General features: G+C 54.7%; 1 protein-coding gene across 1 annotated transcript in view; it reads right to left on the minus strand.

Annotated features, from left to right (window-relative positions):
- The window catches only part of FAM102A (family with sequence similarity 102 member A), a 41,550-nt gene that overhangs the window by 3,144 nt on the left and 23,873 nt on the right, over positions 1 to 14,533 (minus strand). The window contains exons 2-10 of the mRNA XM_010367814.2: positions 9,848 to 9,968; positions 9,618 to 9,647; positions 6,798 to 6,914; positions 5,061 to 5,107; positions 4,764 to 4,918; positions 2,000 to 2,104; positions 1,718 to 1,913; positions 1,043 to 1,164; positions 881 to 950 (exon numbers count right to left, since the gene is read on the minus strand). Coding sequence (XP_010366116.1) covers positions 881 to 950; positions 1,043 to 1,164; positions 1,718 to 1,913; positions 2,000 to 2,104; positions 4,764 to 4,918; positions 5,061 to 5,107; positions 6,798 to 6,914; positions 9,618 to 9,647; positions 9,848 to 9,968 — 963 coding nt within the window. The remainder of the gene's footprint in view (positions 1 to 880; positions 951 to 1,042; positions 1,165 to 1,717; positions 1,914 to 1,999; positions 2,105 to 4,763; positions 4,919 to 5,060; positions 5,108 to 6,797; positions 6,915 to 9,617; positions 9,648 to 9,847; positions 9,969 to 14,533) is intronic.

A 14,533-nucleotide genomic window follows, 5' to 3' on the forward strand; every position in this document is an offset into this window, starting at 1 on the left:
GGGAGGGGTGTGTTTACAAACCCCTAAGGAAGCCAGCCCCTCAGTTTCCTTCCTGCTCACTGCTCCCCCACCCCCACCTCAGAGCAGCCCAGGAAGGCTACTGCAAGGTGACAGCTGCCATTCCAGGCTGTGGCCAGCAGGAGTCAGCAGAGCAGCGTGAAAGGGCAGCCTCTGCGCAGCAGACTGGCCGTGCCTCTTCCCTGGGGATGTGGATGTTAGGCAGGCTTCCCACCTGCCCTCAGTAGCCTGCCCATTGGAAGCTCATTTGCTCACTCGCTCATTCATTCGGTGAGCCAAAAGCACATGGAGAGCCAGGCACACAGTCAACATGCTCCGAATGAATGCCTGTGATGCGGCATAGACTCTATAAACTGTAGTTCCTGCAAGTTTGGTCTCATCTATCCCTGCCATCTGGGGATGCCGTGTAGGCAGCAGCCTGCGTTAAACCAGGCCTTCGCTCAGGGCCTGGTGCCTAGATGGTGCTAGGGAAAGATTTGTTCAGTAAACCCATGAGGCATCACCACCACCATTGTTCCCAGTCCCTGGAGCTGGGAGGAAGGGGAAGGGAGGATTCTAAATAAACGTGTGAGGCCCCTGCTGTGTGCCGAGCCCTGTGCCAGGCACTGCCCGAGGTGACCCTGTGAACCATGGGAACTGACCAAACCTGTCCGTGCCCTCACTGCCCCAGGCTCCCAGATGAGGTGGTGGTGTCCACACCGCCTGACGGATGGGGAAAGGGAGCTTCAGAGACATGACAGGCCCAGGGTCACACTGTGGCGACAAGACTTGGCATTCAAGGCCAGGTGAGTGGACTGTGGGGACTCTGCTCTCACCCCCAAGCCCCAGCCGCCCCGACGACCCCTCCCTGAGCCTGCCCTACCTGGTGGCAAGCTGGATGCCGCTCAGTGTGGCGGAGCCATCGCGGCTCACGAACAGCCGGAGGTTGCTGTCTGTGGGAACACACGGGAGGATGGAGGCTGAGTGGGGCAGGGCTAGCCCTTGGAGCAGGTGGCCTCGCCCCCAACAGCCCGGCACGGCTCACCCTCGGTGTTGCTGCCATCCGTGAAGTCCTGGCTCTGCACGATCTTCTCTACGATGGCATCCGCATCAATCCTCGTGTCATCCACCCAGGTTGGGTGGCTCTCCACCGAGTCCTTCTTCCGCCTGGGTCGGATTTTGGGGGGGCAAGTCACAACGGTCAGAGCAGTCACAGGCGCAAGCACAAAACCACGACAATAATGCCGGCCAGCTGCAGCAGTGCTCAGAATGTCCCTGTGTGCTCCGTGCTGTGCTTCACTGAACCCTTGTGTGCACAATAGGGTGCAGCTGCCATCATGAGCCGGTTTTATAGATGAGGATGCCAGGCAACGAGCAGGTAAGTCAGCTTCCCAAGGCCATCCAGCGCATAAGGAGTGGCTCTAAGGCTTAGCCCAGTTGTCAGGCCCACAAACTGTGCTCTTGTCCGATCCGCAAAACCACAACAGCAGCCATGAACAGAACCTGCTGCATGCCGGGCATGGCTGCACCCTTCAGGGCCATGAGCTGGTGGAATCATCACCACCCAACCCACTGAGCTGGGGACCCTCCGGTATCTGTGTTACAGGTAAAGAAGCAGCTGGGGACCCTACGGTCCCTGTGTTACAGGTAAAGCAGCAGAGGTTCAAGGCACTACTGGGAGGGGTCTATTCTCCCGGGGGCACCAAGCAGTAGGCCTCACCTGAACGAGCGGTCAGACAGATGCAGGGGCCGGGGTGGCCGCGGCGGCTTCTCTGGGGCCCGGTGCTCCCGCTCACTGCCCTCAGGGCCCTCCACAGTCATGCCAAGGCCCCCAGAGGCACTGCTGCTGGTGGACGTGTTGCGGCGGTGTGTCAGGTCTGAGAGGCTGGAGGAGCGCGAGTGCTCTGTGCTGTAGCCTGTTGGGGGTGCCGCAGGGGAGCGTCATAATGGGGGATCCCGAGGAAGGAGGAGGCCGCAGGGGCAGGGCCAGGCAGCCACTCACCAGAGATCTTGGACTGCTGGCTGGCATAGCTGGAGTTGCGGGAGTGGCCAGAGTGGAACACCTCCTCAGGGCTGGACAGGTTCTGGTCGGGTTCCTCTGGCAGCCCTGGAAGGCAGAAAGCGGCAAGGGGTGAGGTGACAGGGGTCACCCAGTGCTGCTCACCATTGCCCTTCACAGCGTGCCCTCACAGAGCCTCCCATGGCGGGGTGCCATTTAACAGACTGAAAAACAGGTTCAGAGGAGCAGCAACCAGCCTGAGCCATAGGTCACCCTCTGAACCCAGGTCCGTTGATTCCACAGAGGGCATCCTTGTGTGGGGTGCCCACCACAGGCCAGCGAGGAGGAATGCTGAACAAAAACTGCCTCCACTACCCACAAGTGCAGTGAGAGGTGCAGAGGAGGGAGCAGTGCTTACTGGGGGTCTAGCCCAGTCTGAGGACAGGGAAGGCTTCTCCAAGGAGATGGCCTTAATGGCAGACTTCCAGGACACATCGCTGGAGGGAGCCAGCTAAGGCCTCAGGAGGGCAAGGGCCTTCCAGGCACAGAGAACAGCATTGGCAGAGGCCCCGAGGCTGGAGGGGGCCTGGGTCAGCAGAGTTGGAATGGAAGGGACAGGGTGAAGGGGAGCAGGCTGGCCCAAAGGGACAGGCCCACAGTCCTGTCCCAAGTTACCCATAAACCCAACTTCAAAACAGATTTTCCTGGCACTCCCCAGCAGGAGGCATAAAGGACCAGGTGGGACCTACCCAGGGCTGTGAGTACCCACCCGCCTTCCTGCCCAACACACCTCAGGCTGGCCTGTGATACCCCAGGCTGGCCTGTGTGCCCATCCATAACTATGTGGCTTTTCAAGTCCCCAACAGGTTCTCTGCATATGGGGGGAGCCCAGCTCCAGAGGCAAGTGGGCACTCAAGTCCCACCCTGCCTGGGGGAGCGGCCTCCTCTACTTCACACGAAGGCACCACCTGTGCTGGGGTGGCCTGATCCCCCGATACATCTCTCTTCTGGGGACTCCCATCCAGGGGATGGAGAGAGTAATTGTGCTGGGAAGCCCCCAGCTTTCTGTTCCGGGCCTCAGCTGGCTGGGTCTGCAGGGGAAAAGGGAGTGAAGGAAGGCCAGACCCTTGAGGTCAGAGGGTCCCTCACCGCTCCCAGTTCGCAGAGGCAGAGTCACTCGGCAAGCATCTGCTGGGCCACACAAGGCCTGTGCTCTGATTCTGTGGGACAATCAGGGTTGCCACCTGATGCCTTGTTCACTCATCACCTGGGGGCGGTCCAAGGCTCATACCTCTGGGGGCCCTGCTTAGGGTTGAGGGGGCCCAGCAAACACCTGGGGGCAGGCCAGAGCCTCCTGTCCTGGCAGCACCCCCTCCTCCTAATTGCCACGCCATCTCCTCAGGGGGTTGGGGCTCTTTCACATTTTTCATAACATTAGTACCAGTGATAATTTAATAAAAACAGAGTGCCCGGCCAGGCACAGTGGCTCACGCCTGTAATCCCAGCATTTTGGGAGGCCGAGGCAGACAGATCACGAGACCAGGACAGCAAGACCATCCTGGCTACCATCCTGGCTACCATCCTGGCTACCATCCTGGCTAATACGGTGAAATCCTGTCTCTACCAAAATACAAAAAAAAAAAAAAAAAAAAATTAACTGGGCATGGTGGTGCTCGCCTGTAGTCCCAGCGACTCCGGAGGCTGAGGCAGGAGAAATGCTTGAATCCAGGAGGCGGAGGTTGCAGTGAGTCGAGATTGCACCACTGCACTCCAGCCTAGTGACAGAGTGAGACTCTGTCTAAAAAAACAAAAACAGGCCGGGCGCGGTGGCTCAAGCCTGTAATCCCAGCACTTTGGGAGGCCGAGACGGGCGGATCACGAGGTCAGGAGATCGAGACCATCCTGGCTAACATGGTGAAACCCCGTCTCTACTAAAAATACAAAAAACTAGCCGGGCGACGTGGCGGGCGCCTGTAGTCCCAGCTACTTGGGAGGCTGAGGCAGGAGAATGGCGAAAAACCCAGTAGGGGGAGCTTGCAGTGAGCTGAGATCCGGCCACTGCACTCCAGCCTGGGCGGCAGAGCGAGACTCCGTCTCAAAAAAAAACAAAAACAAAAACAAAAACAAAAACAAAAACCAGAGTGCCCACTGAGTGCTTACCATGTGCGGGGCAGGTGCCCACATGTGCACATGTGGATAGTTAATCCCCAAAGTGACCTGGGATGTAACTGCTATTACCAATCCCATTTTCCAGAGAACACTGAGACAGAGAGAGGCAAACTGGCCAGTCAAGGACATAGAGCACGTGGGAGAGCAAGAGCTCCCAGCACGTTCCTCTGCCAGGTATACTGTGCCTCACCCCCCAAATGCAGCTCAGACACCACATCCTCAGGGAAGCCTTCCCTGGCCCCGGATGGATCCCACCTTCTGGGCCTGTCTTCCCCAGCTCTTATCCTGTTTGCAGGTAGACATGCATGTCATTTATCTATGACTTGGTTGAGGCCTGTTTCTCCTGCTAGACTGCAGGGCCATGAGGATGGGGAGGCCACGTCAGTCTCAGTCCAGGGCACTGCTGTGATCTCAGGGCCCAGCAGCACAGCCAGCACACACAAGGTGCTCAGATCTCATTAGCCCAGCAGGAGCATGCAAACACCCTCCCACCATCACCTTCCCCTCAGTCAGCATCTCCCTGGGGACCTGGGCATGACATGGAGGTAAAGCCCTCGGGCCGCTAGCAGGGAAGGGGTGGGCAGATGAGGAACTGTACCTGAGCTGAGAATGGTGGGCCGGGTCTTGGGGGCCCGGGACCCAGTCAAGGAGTTGGTGCTGCTGCCACCACTGCTGGTCCCGCCACCCTTACATGTCAGCTGCAGGGAGGAATCCTGGCCTGGGATGGAGATGGACTTGGCAGTAGATGGTGGCCTTGGGAAGACAGACAGGTGTGACTAGGGTGCCCCGCTTCAGGACCAGACGAAAACGGAGGACACCAAGAGTCCCTGTTCCTCCATCCCCAGTGCCCAGGACTGGGCTCCCATCCGCCCCCTAGGCCTGTGCCAGCACTCACGTCTTGAAGCAGGGGTCTCCAGAGAGCAGGAACATACCAATGGTGACCTGTGGCAAGGGGAGCAATCAGCCATGCCCTGGCCACCCACAGCCCGCCCAGGAGCAAGGCCCCCTGCAGCCTTTCGGCTCTGGCCTCAGAAGGGCTTGGACTCCAATCCTGTCTCTCTGCCCCCTTCTGGCTTGGGGGCTCTGGCAAAGTCACCTAACCTCTCTGAGCCCAGTTTCCCTGTGTGGAGGACAGAGATGGTACCAAGGCCTGCCTGGCAGACCAGAGGGGAGGGCATAGCAAAGTGAGGCCTGGGCTCAGCCCTGCGCCTGGCAGAGTGAGCGGACTGCAGTCAGCTACAGGCCTAGACAGTGAGCTTCTCCAGGGTGGAGTCACACACTCACCCCCGGCCCTGTGTAAGGAGTACAGAGCTCAACCCAGCAGGCAGGAGAAGGAAGAGGGCTCATGGGGGCTGGCACAGCAGGTGGCGGGCAGGGTTTGGTGAAAGTCTGATGAATAAAGCATGAAGTCATTGCAAACTTAACAGCCCAAATGTAGCAACATTTGGATCCTAAAATCTAGGCTGAGATGGAGTGACAGGCAAAGGATGAGCAGGTGGGAAAGAGGGGCACAGATGCTGGGGCCACCACTTATGAAAGGGTGACCACTAGGTTGATGCTTTCTATGGCTTATTCACTCGGCCATGAAAGCAGACTAGCCTCAGGCTGTTGATGAGGGAACCAAGACTCAGAGAGGGGAAGTGACTCCCAAGACCCTGCAGACAGGACATGGGGGAGTTGCCCTTGAACCCAAGGCTACCTGGCCCCCAGGCTCCCTTGATCTGGCCTGAGGTGCACAGGGCTACTGTGCCTGTGCTTTTCAGCCTGACTGAGGCTGAAAGGCTCCAGCTCCCAAGACCATCAGTCAGGACCCTTTCTGGCATCTCCAGTTCCCTCTGCAAAGGGTCTAGGAGGCCCCAGAGTCCCTGCTCACCACCTCCTGCCCAGCTCTGCTCCAGATACAATAGGCTCTCCCTGGGTCCCCTTGCAGAGGTGCTGTTTGGACAGCCTGTTTTCCTGGCCCGGTGGAAGGTGTGGAAACAGAGGAAGAGAGGTGTGCTGATGATGGACACCCAGACATTTCTGTTCCCAAAAGGCCAACAAGGCAGCTGCCTGGGGGTGGGGCTGCCCTGGCCATTGGAAACCTGCCCATGCCTGCCCCGGAGCCCTCAGCAGCCATCGTTTTCGCTGATAATCCACTAGGGGCCAGGCTACCTACCGCCCGTCACTTGGGGCAGGATTAGGAGCTGGGCCAAGAAGTCAACTGGCTGGGGGTCAGATGCCAGCTCTGTCTGTGACTCCAGGTAAATGACTTAATGTCTGTGCCTCAACTTCCTCCCATTTGAAACTGGGACTAATCCAAGATACCACAGCTCGTGGAGCTGCTGTCAGGGGACCATGAGAGAAGAGAGGGCATGCAGTCAGCATGATGTGGACCCACTGCAAGTGGCTGCCAAACCTTGGAGACAATCAGGGCCCCGCCCTGATCTTGATGGGGAAACTGAAGCCAGCAGCTGAGCCAGGCCTCCCTCTGATAGTGGTTTCCTGATTCCTGGACTTGTACCTTCCCGATATCTACCTATTCAGGTAAGGCCTGTATTTTTAACAACCCTTCTCCAGGGGGTTCTGATGAGCAGCCTGGTTTGTCCCCACCCCGTGGTCAGGGTGGCAGAGGCGGCAGGATCCCTAGTACCTTAAGGATGGAGTTGTCCTGACGAGTGTTCTTCGTGTCATATCCCTCGAGCAGGCAGCAGCGCACCGTGGAGCCCGAGCCCGCAAATTCGGCCAGGTTCAAGTCAGCGAAGCCCAGCTAGGAGGTGAGAGGAGCGTGTGGGAGGCTGAGAGAGTGTGGACTCCTGACTGGCGAAAGCCCAGAAGGGGTAACTTGGCAAAAGTTGGGGAGGGAGACAGACAAAGCCCCTGGGCCCACCCCACAGCCCCGACTGACTGTTGCATAACTGGACCCAAGGACAGAGGCCCCCGGTCGGCAGCACCAACATGGCAAAGCCAGGAGCTCACATCCCTGAGCTGGACAAAGCACCCTTTGTGCCACGTCCCGGCGTGCACCGGGGCCAGTGCGCCTGACATGAAAGGACATTGTTGTCCGTGACACAGATGCATTGTTCCCCGGGAAACAAGGCCGTGCTGTAGGGAGCTGCCGGGTCAGCAGGCAGGAGAGGAGGGAAGGCCTGTGGGAAGTGATGGGACACCCCCACAGGGGAGGGGCACTGCAGGATAAGCAGGAGCCCCAGGGAAGGCACCCTGGTAGAGGCCAGAGTGAGGGGCTGCTGGGCAGAGTTCAGGGTCTGAACAGGCCCTCAGGAACTCTGGGCAGAGGATCGAGGGATGGGGAGGGAAGTGGGAGTAAGTGCAAAGAGGGCATGCGCTAAGAAAGCCCTATGGATGGAGGCCAAGTCTGCTAGACCTGGAGGGGAAACTGAGGTTGAGACAAGGTGGTGCCAGGCTTGGGGACTTGGAGAACATCTCCGGTTCCCTCTGCAAAGGGTCTAGGAGGCCCCAGAGCCTCTGCTTTCCACCTCCTGCCCAGCTCTGCTCCAGATACAACAGGCTCAGAAGAGATAGATAACGAAATGTTTGAACCAATGTTTGAACCCAACCAAACCAATGAGGGATGGGTGTCAAGTACCTGCTGCCTGCAAGTCTCTACTGCAGTGCTCAGGGCACACACTCCAGAATCAGGAAAGTGGATTCAGATCCTAGCCCTGCCATGGACTCAGACTAATCCCCATTTTATAGATGAGAAAACTAAGTTCAGGTAGGGGAAGAAGCTTGCCCAGGGCCAAACAGCTAACCCAACAGAGACAGGACTGAAACTAGGCCTGATCAGCACCACGCCCAGCTACTTCTCAGGGCCTCAGTTTCCTCCTGTGTATAATGGGAGTAAAGCCTGCAGTGGGAGTTCAATTACAGAACAGAAGGGAAGGGGCCTGGCAGCGCCTGACATGTGCTGGGTGCCTGGTAAATGTTTGCCAGTGGAGGCGAGATGCTCCCAGGTGTTTGCTGGTAATTCCTTTCCTGGCTGGGCAGCAGTCCTCACCGTGTGAATCAGAGAAATTTCCACTCTGACGGCACCCTCTACAGCCTGGCTCCAGCCATATTGCTCTCTGCTTCTGGAGAGGGACGTCAGCGCCCCAGGCCAGGGTAGAGTGCACGGCCCAGCTGGCTGAGTTCCTGAGCTCTGGTCAGGGGGAAGGGCCGCGCCCTGTATAGCACCTCCCTCGGGTGAGAGGTGAGGCGAAGGCATTTCCCCTCCCAGCTGATGGAGCCCACCTTCCTGCCACTGGGCTAAGCCTCCCAGGAGATGAGAAGAGGAGGCCAAGAGTCCACCATGGAGAAGAGGGATGGAAGGCAGAGCAGGCTTATTCAAAACCAGAGCTGTCTTCTCCCTCTTTACTCAGTAGAAAAGCTCTTATTAATACTATGTAGGGGTGAACTGTCTGTGGGTGCAGTGAAACCCTGGTAACAATGCACATGTCCAGCAGCAGGGCTGGCTGAGTCAATCATCGCCAGCCATGCCACGGGACACTGCTGCCCTTAGAAAGCACATAGAAATTTGTGATAACACAAAAAGATGCCCAGGATGGATTAAGTAAAAAACCAAGCTGCAAATCTGTGTATGTATTTATTTATTTATCTGGAGGCAGAGTATTGCTCTGTCACCCAGGCTGGAGTGCAGTGGCGCGATCTCGGCTCACCGCAACCTCCACACTCCTGGTGCAAGCGATTCTTGTGCTCCAGCCTCCCGAGTAGCTGGGATTACAGGCGTGCACCACCACACCTGGTTAATTTTTTTTGCAACTGTAGTAGAGATGGGGTTTTGTCATATTGCTAAGGCTGGTCTTGAACTCCTGAGCTCAGGCAATTCGCTTGCCTCCGTCTCCCAAAGTGCCAGGATTATAGGCATAAGCCACCATGCCCAGCCATACTCGGGAGGCTGAGGGAGGAGAACTGCTTGAACCCGGGAGGTGGAGGTTGCAGTGAGCCAAGATTGTGCCATTGCACTCCAGCCTCCGCAACAGAGCAAGACTCTGTCTCCAGAAAAAAAAAAATCATGTTGTTTGCATGCACTTAAGTACACATAGAGGGTGCTCATTTTGCATTTCTCTAAACCACATGCATAGATTTTTATTCGCTGCTCTCTTTGTATAGCATATTTCCATTTTTCCTTCTTACAAGGTCTGCAAAGGTCTTAATCAATCCCAATAATGGGGTCCCAGAAAGAGGCCTGGAGAGAGGAAAGGGGACAGAAACTGGCCCTTTTGCTCAGTGAACTTCTGTACCATTTGTATTCCAACAACCGTATGCTGCCTTTATATTGAGTGCAAAGGCCATCAATAAAGATATTTCTAAAAAGTAACGCATCTCAGGTAGGGCTTAGTGTCTCTTGCTTGTGGTAGAGAAGGGGCTGGAGGTTTCCCTTGTGCCTGTCCCGTGCCACCCCACATGCCATCCCACATTCCATCCCACTGCCCCTTCACATAGCCCCTCTTACCTTGGAATAAGCCTTCCCGCCTTTCAGCTCCTGCACAAGGAGGGAGACACGAGCAGCAAGTTGACTAGGGAATCCCAGGGACCTCATGCATCTCCCCCAGTCCCCCCAGATCTGAGGGGAGGAGGGCAAGGGGCAGAGCAACTCTCTCCATTTTCAGCTGGGGGTGCGGACTCATGAGGAGAGGGGCCTACCGCCCAGCCCAGCAGCCCCACATGCACCCTTGGCCTCACCTTGCGCACAGACACGCGGAAGACACAGGGGTCCAGCAGGCCGGTGGCCGGGTTAGCACTCATCTTACACACGAAGGTGAATCTCTTTCGCCAACGCACGCAGTTCTCCTGTACCTCCTCCCTGCAGGCCAGAGGTGACAGGTGAGCACAGGCATGCGCATCCGCGCCAGGGGACCCCATGTGGTACCAGGGACACAGCAAGAGCCCTGCCCATTGGGAGTGAGGCAGTGGGAAGCTTCACTTTCACCATGTCACAAAGTAGCTGTGTTTTCACAAGAATGTACTCGTGTAGTTGTAAAAACAACAGCAAAAAGGTAATAAAAATGAGATAAACACAAGGCAGGGGTGAGGTGAGCTAGGGCAGCTGTCCCTCCCCGGGAAGCCTGGCAACCTGCAGAGCCTCCCTCTGCACCCAGCGCTGCTCCCACCACCTTGCTCTGAGACCTCGGGCAGTTCCCTGCACTGCCATTACCTCCTCCAAAGCCAGGCTCTGCCAACCGCCTCGTGACCCTCACAACAGTCTTAGGCTGGACTACTCAGCCTATTTCACAGATGAAGAGACCAAGGCTAGGCAAGCTGCCCCACACCTCCCAGCCAGTAGATAGCTGAGCTGGGCCTGAAGCCTGTTTCCTCCTGACTCCAGAGCCCAATTCTTCACCACTAATAACAACAATGGCAGTAGTAACAACAGCTGATACCCACACAGCGCTTCCCATGTGCCCGGCACTGTTCAAAGAACTTCACAAGAGCCAGCAGGCCCTGGAGCCTGCTCCAAGTGCCAGAGAAAGGTGGTCATGCCAAACCTTTCCAACCCCTGTCTGGAGCAGCCACATCATTAGCGTAATCCCCAATGAAATCGGGGGCCCAGAGGCTAAGACCCTCGCCTGAGGCCACCACAGGGAAGAGCAGAACAGGGATTAACCCAAGTAGTTGGACTCGGTGTGGAGAAAGCTTCACCAACACTAAGCAGAGGGCTCTGGTCTTCTAGCCCCCCTCCCCGTTCCTCCTGAGTTGGAGAGCATGACCACGCTGAAAAATTCAGCACCCCTTTACTGGAGAGATGCTTTGTGCTCTGGGAGTGAGTGGGAGCCAGTGGCAGCAGCTCATCCAAGCCCCTCCCAACTGCTGCGGGGGCCTCAGCAGGATCTGGGGGTGGCAGTGGCACATGGCGGAACTGAGCTCTGCATCCCCGAGCAGCTCCGCATCTCCACAGAGCCTGCCTGGCAGAGCCTGTGCTCAGGAAGGGGTGGCCAGGAAAGGGAGGGGACAGTGTTAAGAGACGTTATCTCCAGCTCATCCTCCTAACCAGAACCACCAAGGGGACAGCTAAGGAAATGACCCGAGGAGAGTGGGTTAACTGCCAGACTGAGGCCTCAGGGAGGGTCGGAGAGGGCCATAGTCAACCCTCCCCTGAGCATCGCCAGGTTTGCTTTGCACGGCAGTCTTGCAAGGTGGGCTCTATGCCACCCCTTCTACTGCTGAGGGCACTGAAGCTCCAAGAGAAGGCCACCCTACCTGCCACTCGAGCTCACATCTCCAGTGACTGGCAAAGCAGGATTTAAACCCAGGACTATCTGACTTCAGAGTCAGGGCTCTCAGTCGCCACTTTGGCTCAGGAGCCCGGGAAAGCCTGGCAAGGAGAACCTGTGGCGTTGTGGGGCCTGCAGTACCCTGCTGTGCCCCTGAGGCACCACCCAGGTCTCTGAGTGCCAAGCAGGTGCTGGGATGAGCCACTGCAGACTGTATTTACCCAGTGATGACTCAGTGTCACCAGGAGAGGGCGGGGGAAGGGGTGAGTCAGGGAAGGTGACATTCAAGCTCAGGATAGAATGAGCCTGGGAAGTAGCCAGGTGGAGGAGACAGTTCCAGAGAGAGGGAACAGCAGGAATGAGGGAGTCCCGTTTTCCTAGCCAATGAAAGCCCCTAAGCCTCACCTTCTATGAGGAGCCCCCTCCAGGCAACCCCTTCTTGGCTCCACAAGGCTTTGAGGATGTGACCTGTGCTCCTACCAAGGCTGTGACAAGGGCCAACAGGGCAGGCAGACCTGGGCCACACCTGCACACTCACTGGGGCACACCACCCCTGTCGTGGCCACTGTTGTGGGAGCACTGAGTGAAATGAATCCTGCAAAGTGCCTGGCCTGGTGAAGGCTCTGTGAGGACACCAGGGACCAAGAGAACCAGAATGCACCTAGCCTGTTAGGAGGGTGAGCTCCAACAACCCTCGGCAACCAAGACTGGGGACAAGCAGAAAAGGTCAGGGGTGAAGACAGGGGAGGAAGGGACAGATCTAAGCCCTATAGGTAGGTGCCACAGGAGTGGGGGCCCTGGGCTGGGGGCATCACTTGAGCCTAGTCATGCTGGCTCCACTTATTCATTCATTCATCATTCATTCATCATCAAACAACTGAGCATCAGTGTGTGCCAGGCCATGTTCTAGGCACTGGGAACACAGCAGTAACCAGCTTACATTCTAGTGGGAGAAGAAAGAAGAAGAACAAATAAACATGAAAAATACCTAGTAGTGGAAAGGAAGAACTAAACTATATTAACAGATGACTTGATCTTTTATACAGAAAACCCTTAAGGAATCCACTAAAAAACTATTTTATTTATTTTTTTGAGATGTAGTTTCGCTTTCATTGCCCAGGCTGGAGTGCAAGGGCCTAATCTCAGCTCACTGCAACCTCTGCCTCCCGGGTTCAAGTAATTCTCCTGCCTCAGCCTCCCAAGTAGCTGGGATTACAGGTGCATGCTACCATGCTTGACTAACTTTTCTATTTTTGGTAGAGGGGGTTTCACCATGTTGGTTGGGCTGGTCTTGAACTCCTGACCTCAGGTGATCTGCCCCCCTCGGCCTCCCAAAGTGCTGGCATTACAGGCATGAGCCACCACACCCAGCCATTATTATTATTATTATATTTTGAGACAGAGTCTCACTCTGTCGCCCAGGCTGGAGTACAGTGGTGTGATCTTGGCTCACTGAAACCTCCACCTGCTGGGTTCAAGTGATTCTCGTGCCTCAGCCTCCTGAGTAGCTGGGATTATAGGCGTGTACCACAACACCTGGCTAATTTTTTGTGTTTTTAGTAAAGATGAGGTTTTGCCATGTTGGCCAGGCTGGTCTTGAACTCCTGGCCTCAAGTGATCTGCCTGCCATCACGTCCCAAAGTGCTGGATTACAGGCATGGGCCATGATGCTTGGCCTAATATGTGATTACAGGTGTGGTGGCTTATGCCTGTAATCCTAGCACTTTGGGAGGCAGAGGTGGGCACGGATCACTTGAGGTCAGGTAGCTATAATTCCAGCTACTCGGGAGGCTGAGATGAGAGAATCTCTTCAACCCAGGAGGCAGAAGTTGCAGTGAGCCGAGATCGAACCACTGTACTCCAGCCTGGGCAACAGAGTGAGACCCTGTCTCAAAACAAACAAACAAACAACAAAAATAAATAAATAAATAAATAAATAATGCATGAGTTCGGAAAAGCTGCAGGATACAAGATCAATATATAAAAATCAATTATTTCTATATATTGGCAAACATTTACAATGAAACAAAGAAAGCAATTCTATGTACAATAGCATCAAAAAGAAAAAATTACATAGGAATAAATTTAATAAAGTACAAAATACATACTCTGAAAAACTACAAAACATTGCTGAAAGAAATTAAAGATCTAAATAAATGGAAAGACATCCCATGTTCATGGATTGGAAGACATGTTGTCAAGATGATACTCCCAAATAGTTCTAAAATTCATCACGATCCTTATCAAAGCCCCACACTGGCTTCTTGGCAGAACTTTGACAAGCTGATCCTAAACTTTACATGGAAATCTAAGGGACCAGAATAGTCAACACAGTCTTTAAAAAGTAAAACATAATTTTAAAATTCACACTTTTGATTTCAAATTATCTACAAAGTTACAATAACCAAGAACAGGTGGTCCTAGCATGAGGATAGACAAATGGAATACAACTGAGATTATTCAGTTTACAAAAGTTTAGAAATAAACCTTAGAGACCAGCCTGGCCAACACGGCGAAACCCCATCTCTACTAAAAATACAAAAATTAGCTAGGCATGATGGCGTGTGCCTGTAACCCCAGCTACTTGGGAGGCTGAGGCACAAGACTCACTGGAACCCAGGAGGCAGAGGTAGCAGTGAGCCAAGAGGGCGCTACTGCACTCCAGCCTGGGCGACAGAGGGAGACTCTGTCTCAGAAAAAAGAAAGAAACCTTCACTTTTATGGTCAATTGATTTTTGACAACAGTGCCAAAATAATTCAGTGGGAAAAAGAATAGTCTTCTCAATGAATATTACTGGGACACTGGATATCAACATGCAAGAGAATGAAGTGTGTGTGTGAGGGAGGTGGTGCGGGGGGCTATCTATCTCATGCGATATACAAAAATTAACTGAAAATGGATCAAAGATCTAAGTGTAAGAGCTAAACTATAAAATATTGAAAAAAAAAGCATATAGGTAAAATCTTCATGACCTTGGATTAGGCAACTATTTCCTGGATATAATACCAAAAGTACATGTGATAAAAGAAAAACACAGATATATTGAATGTCATCAAAATTAAAAACTTTCAGTTGGGCACAGTGGTTAACACCTGTAATCCCAGCACTTTCGGAGGCCAAGGTGAGAGGATCACTTGAGGCCAGGAGTTTGAGACC

The sequence above is a fragment of the Rhinopithecus roxellana genome, chromosome 16, assembly GCF_007565055.1.
Source record: "Rhinopithecus roxellana isolate Shanxi Qingling chromosome 16, ASM756505v1, whole genome shotgun sequence".
Lineage (NCBI taxonomy): Eukaryota > Metazoa > Chordata > Mammalia > Primates > Cercopithecidae > Rhinopithecus > Rhinopithecus roxellana.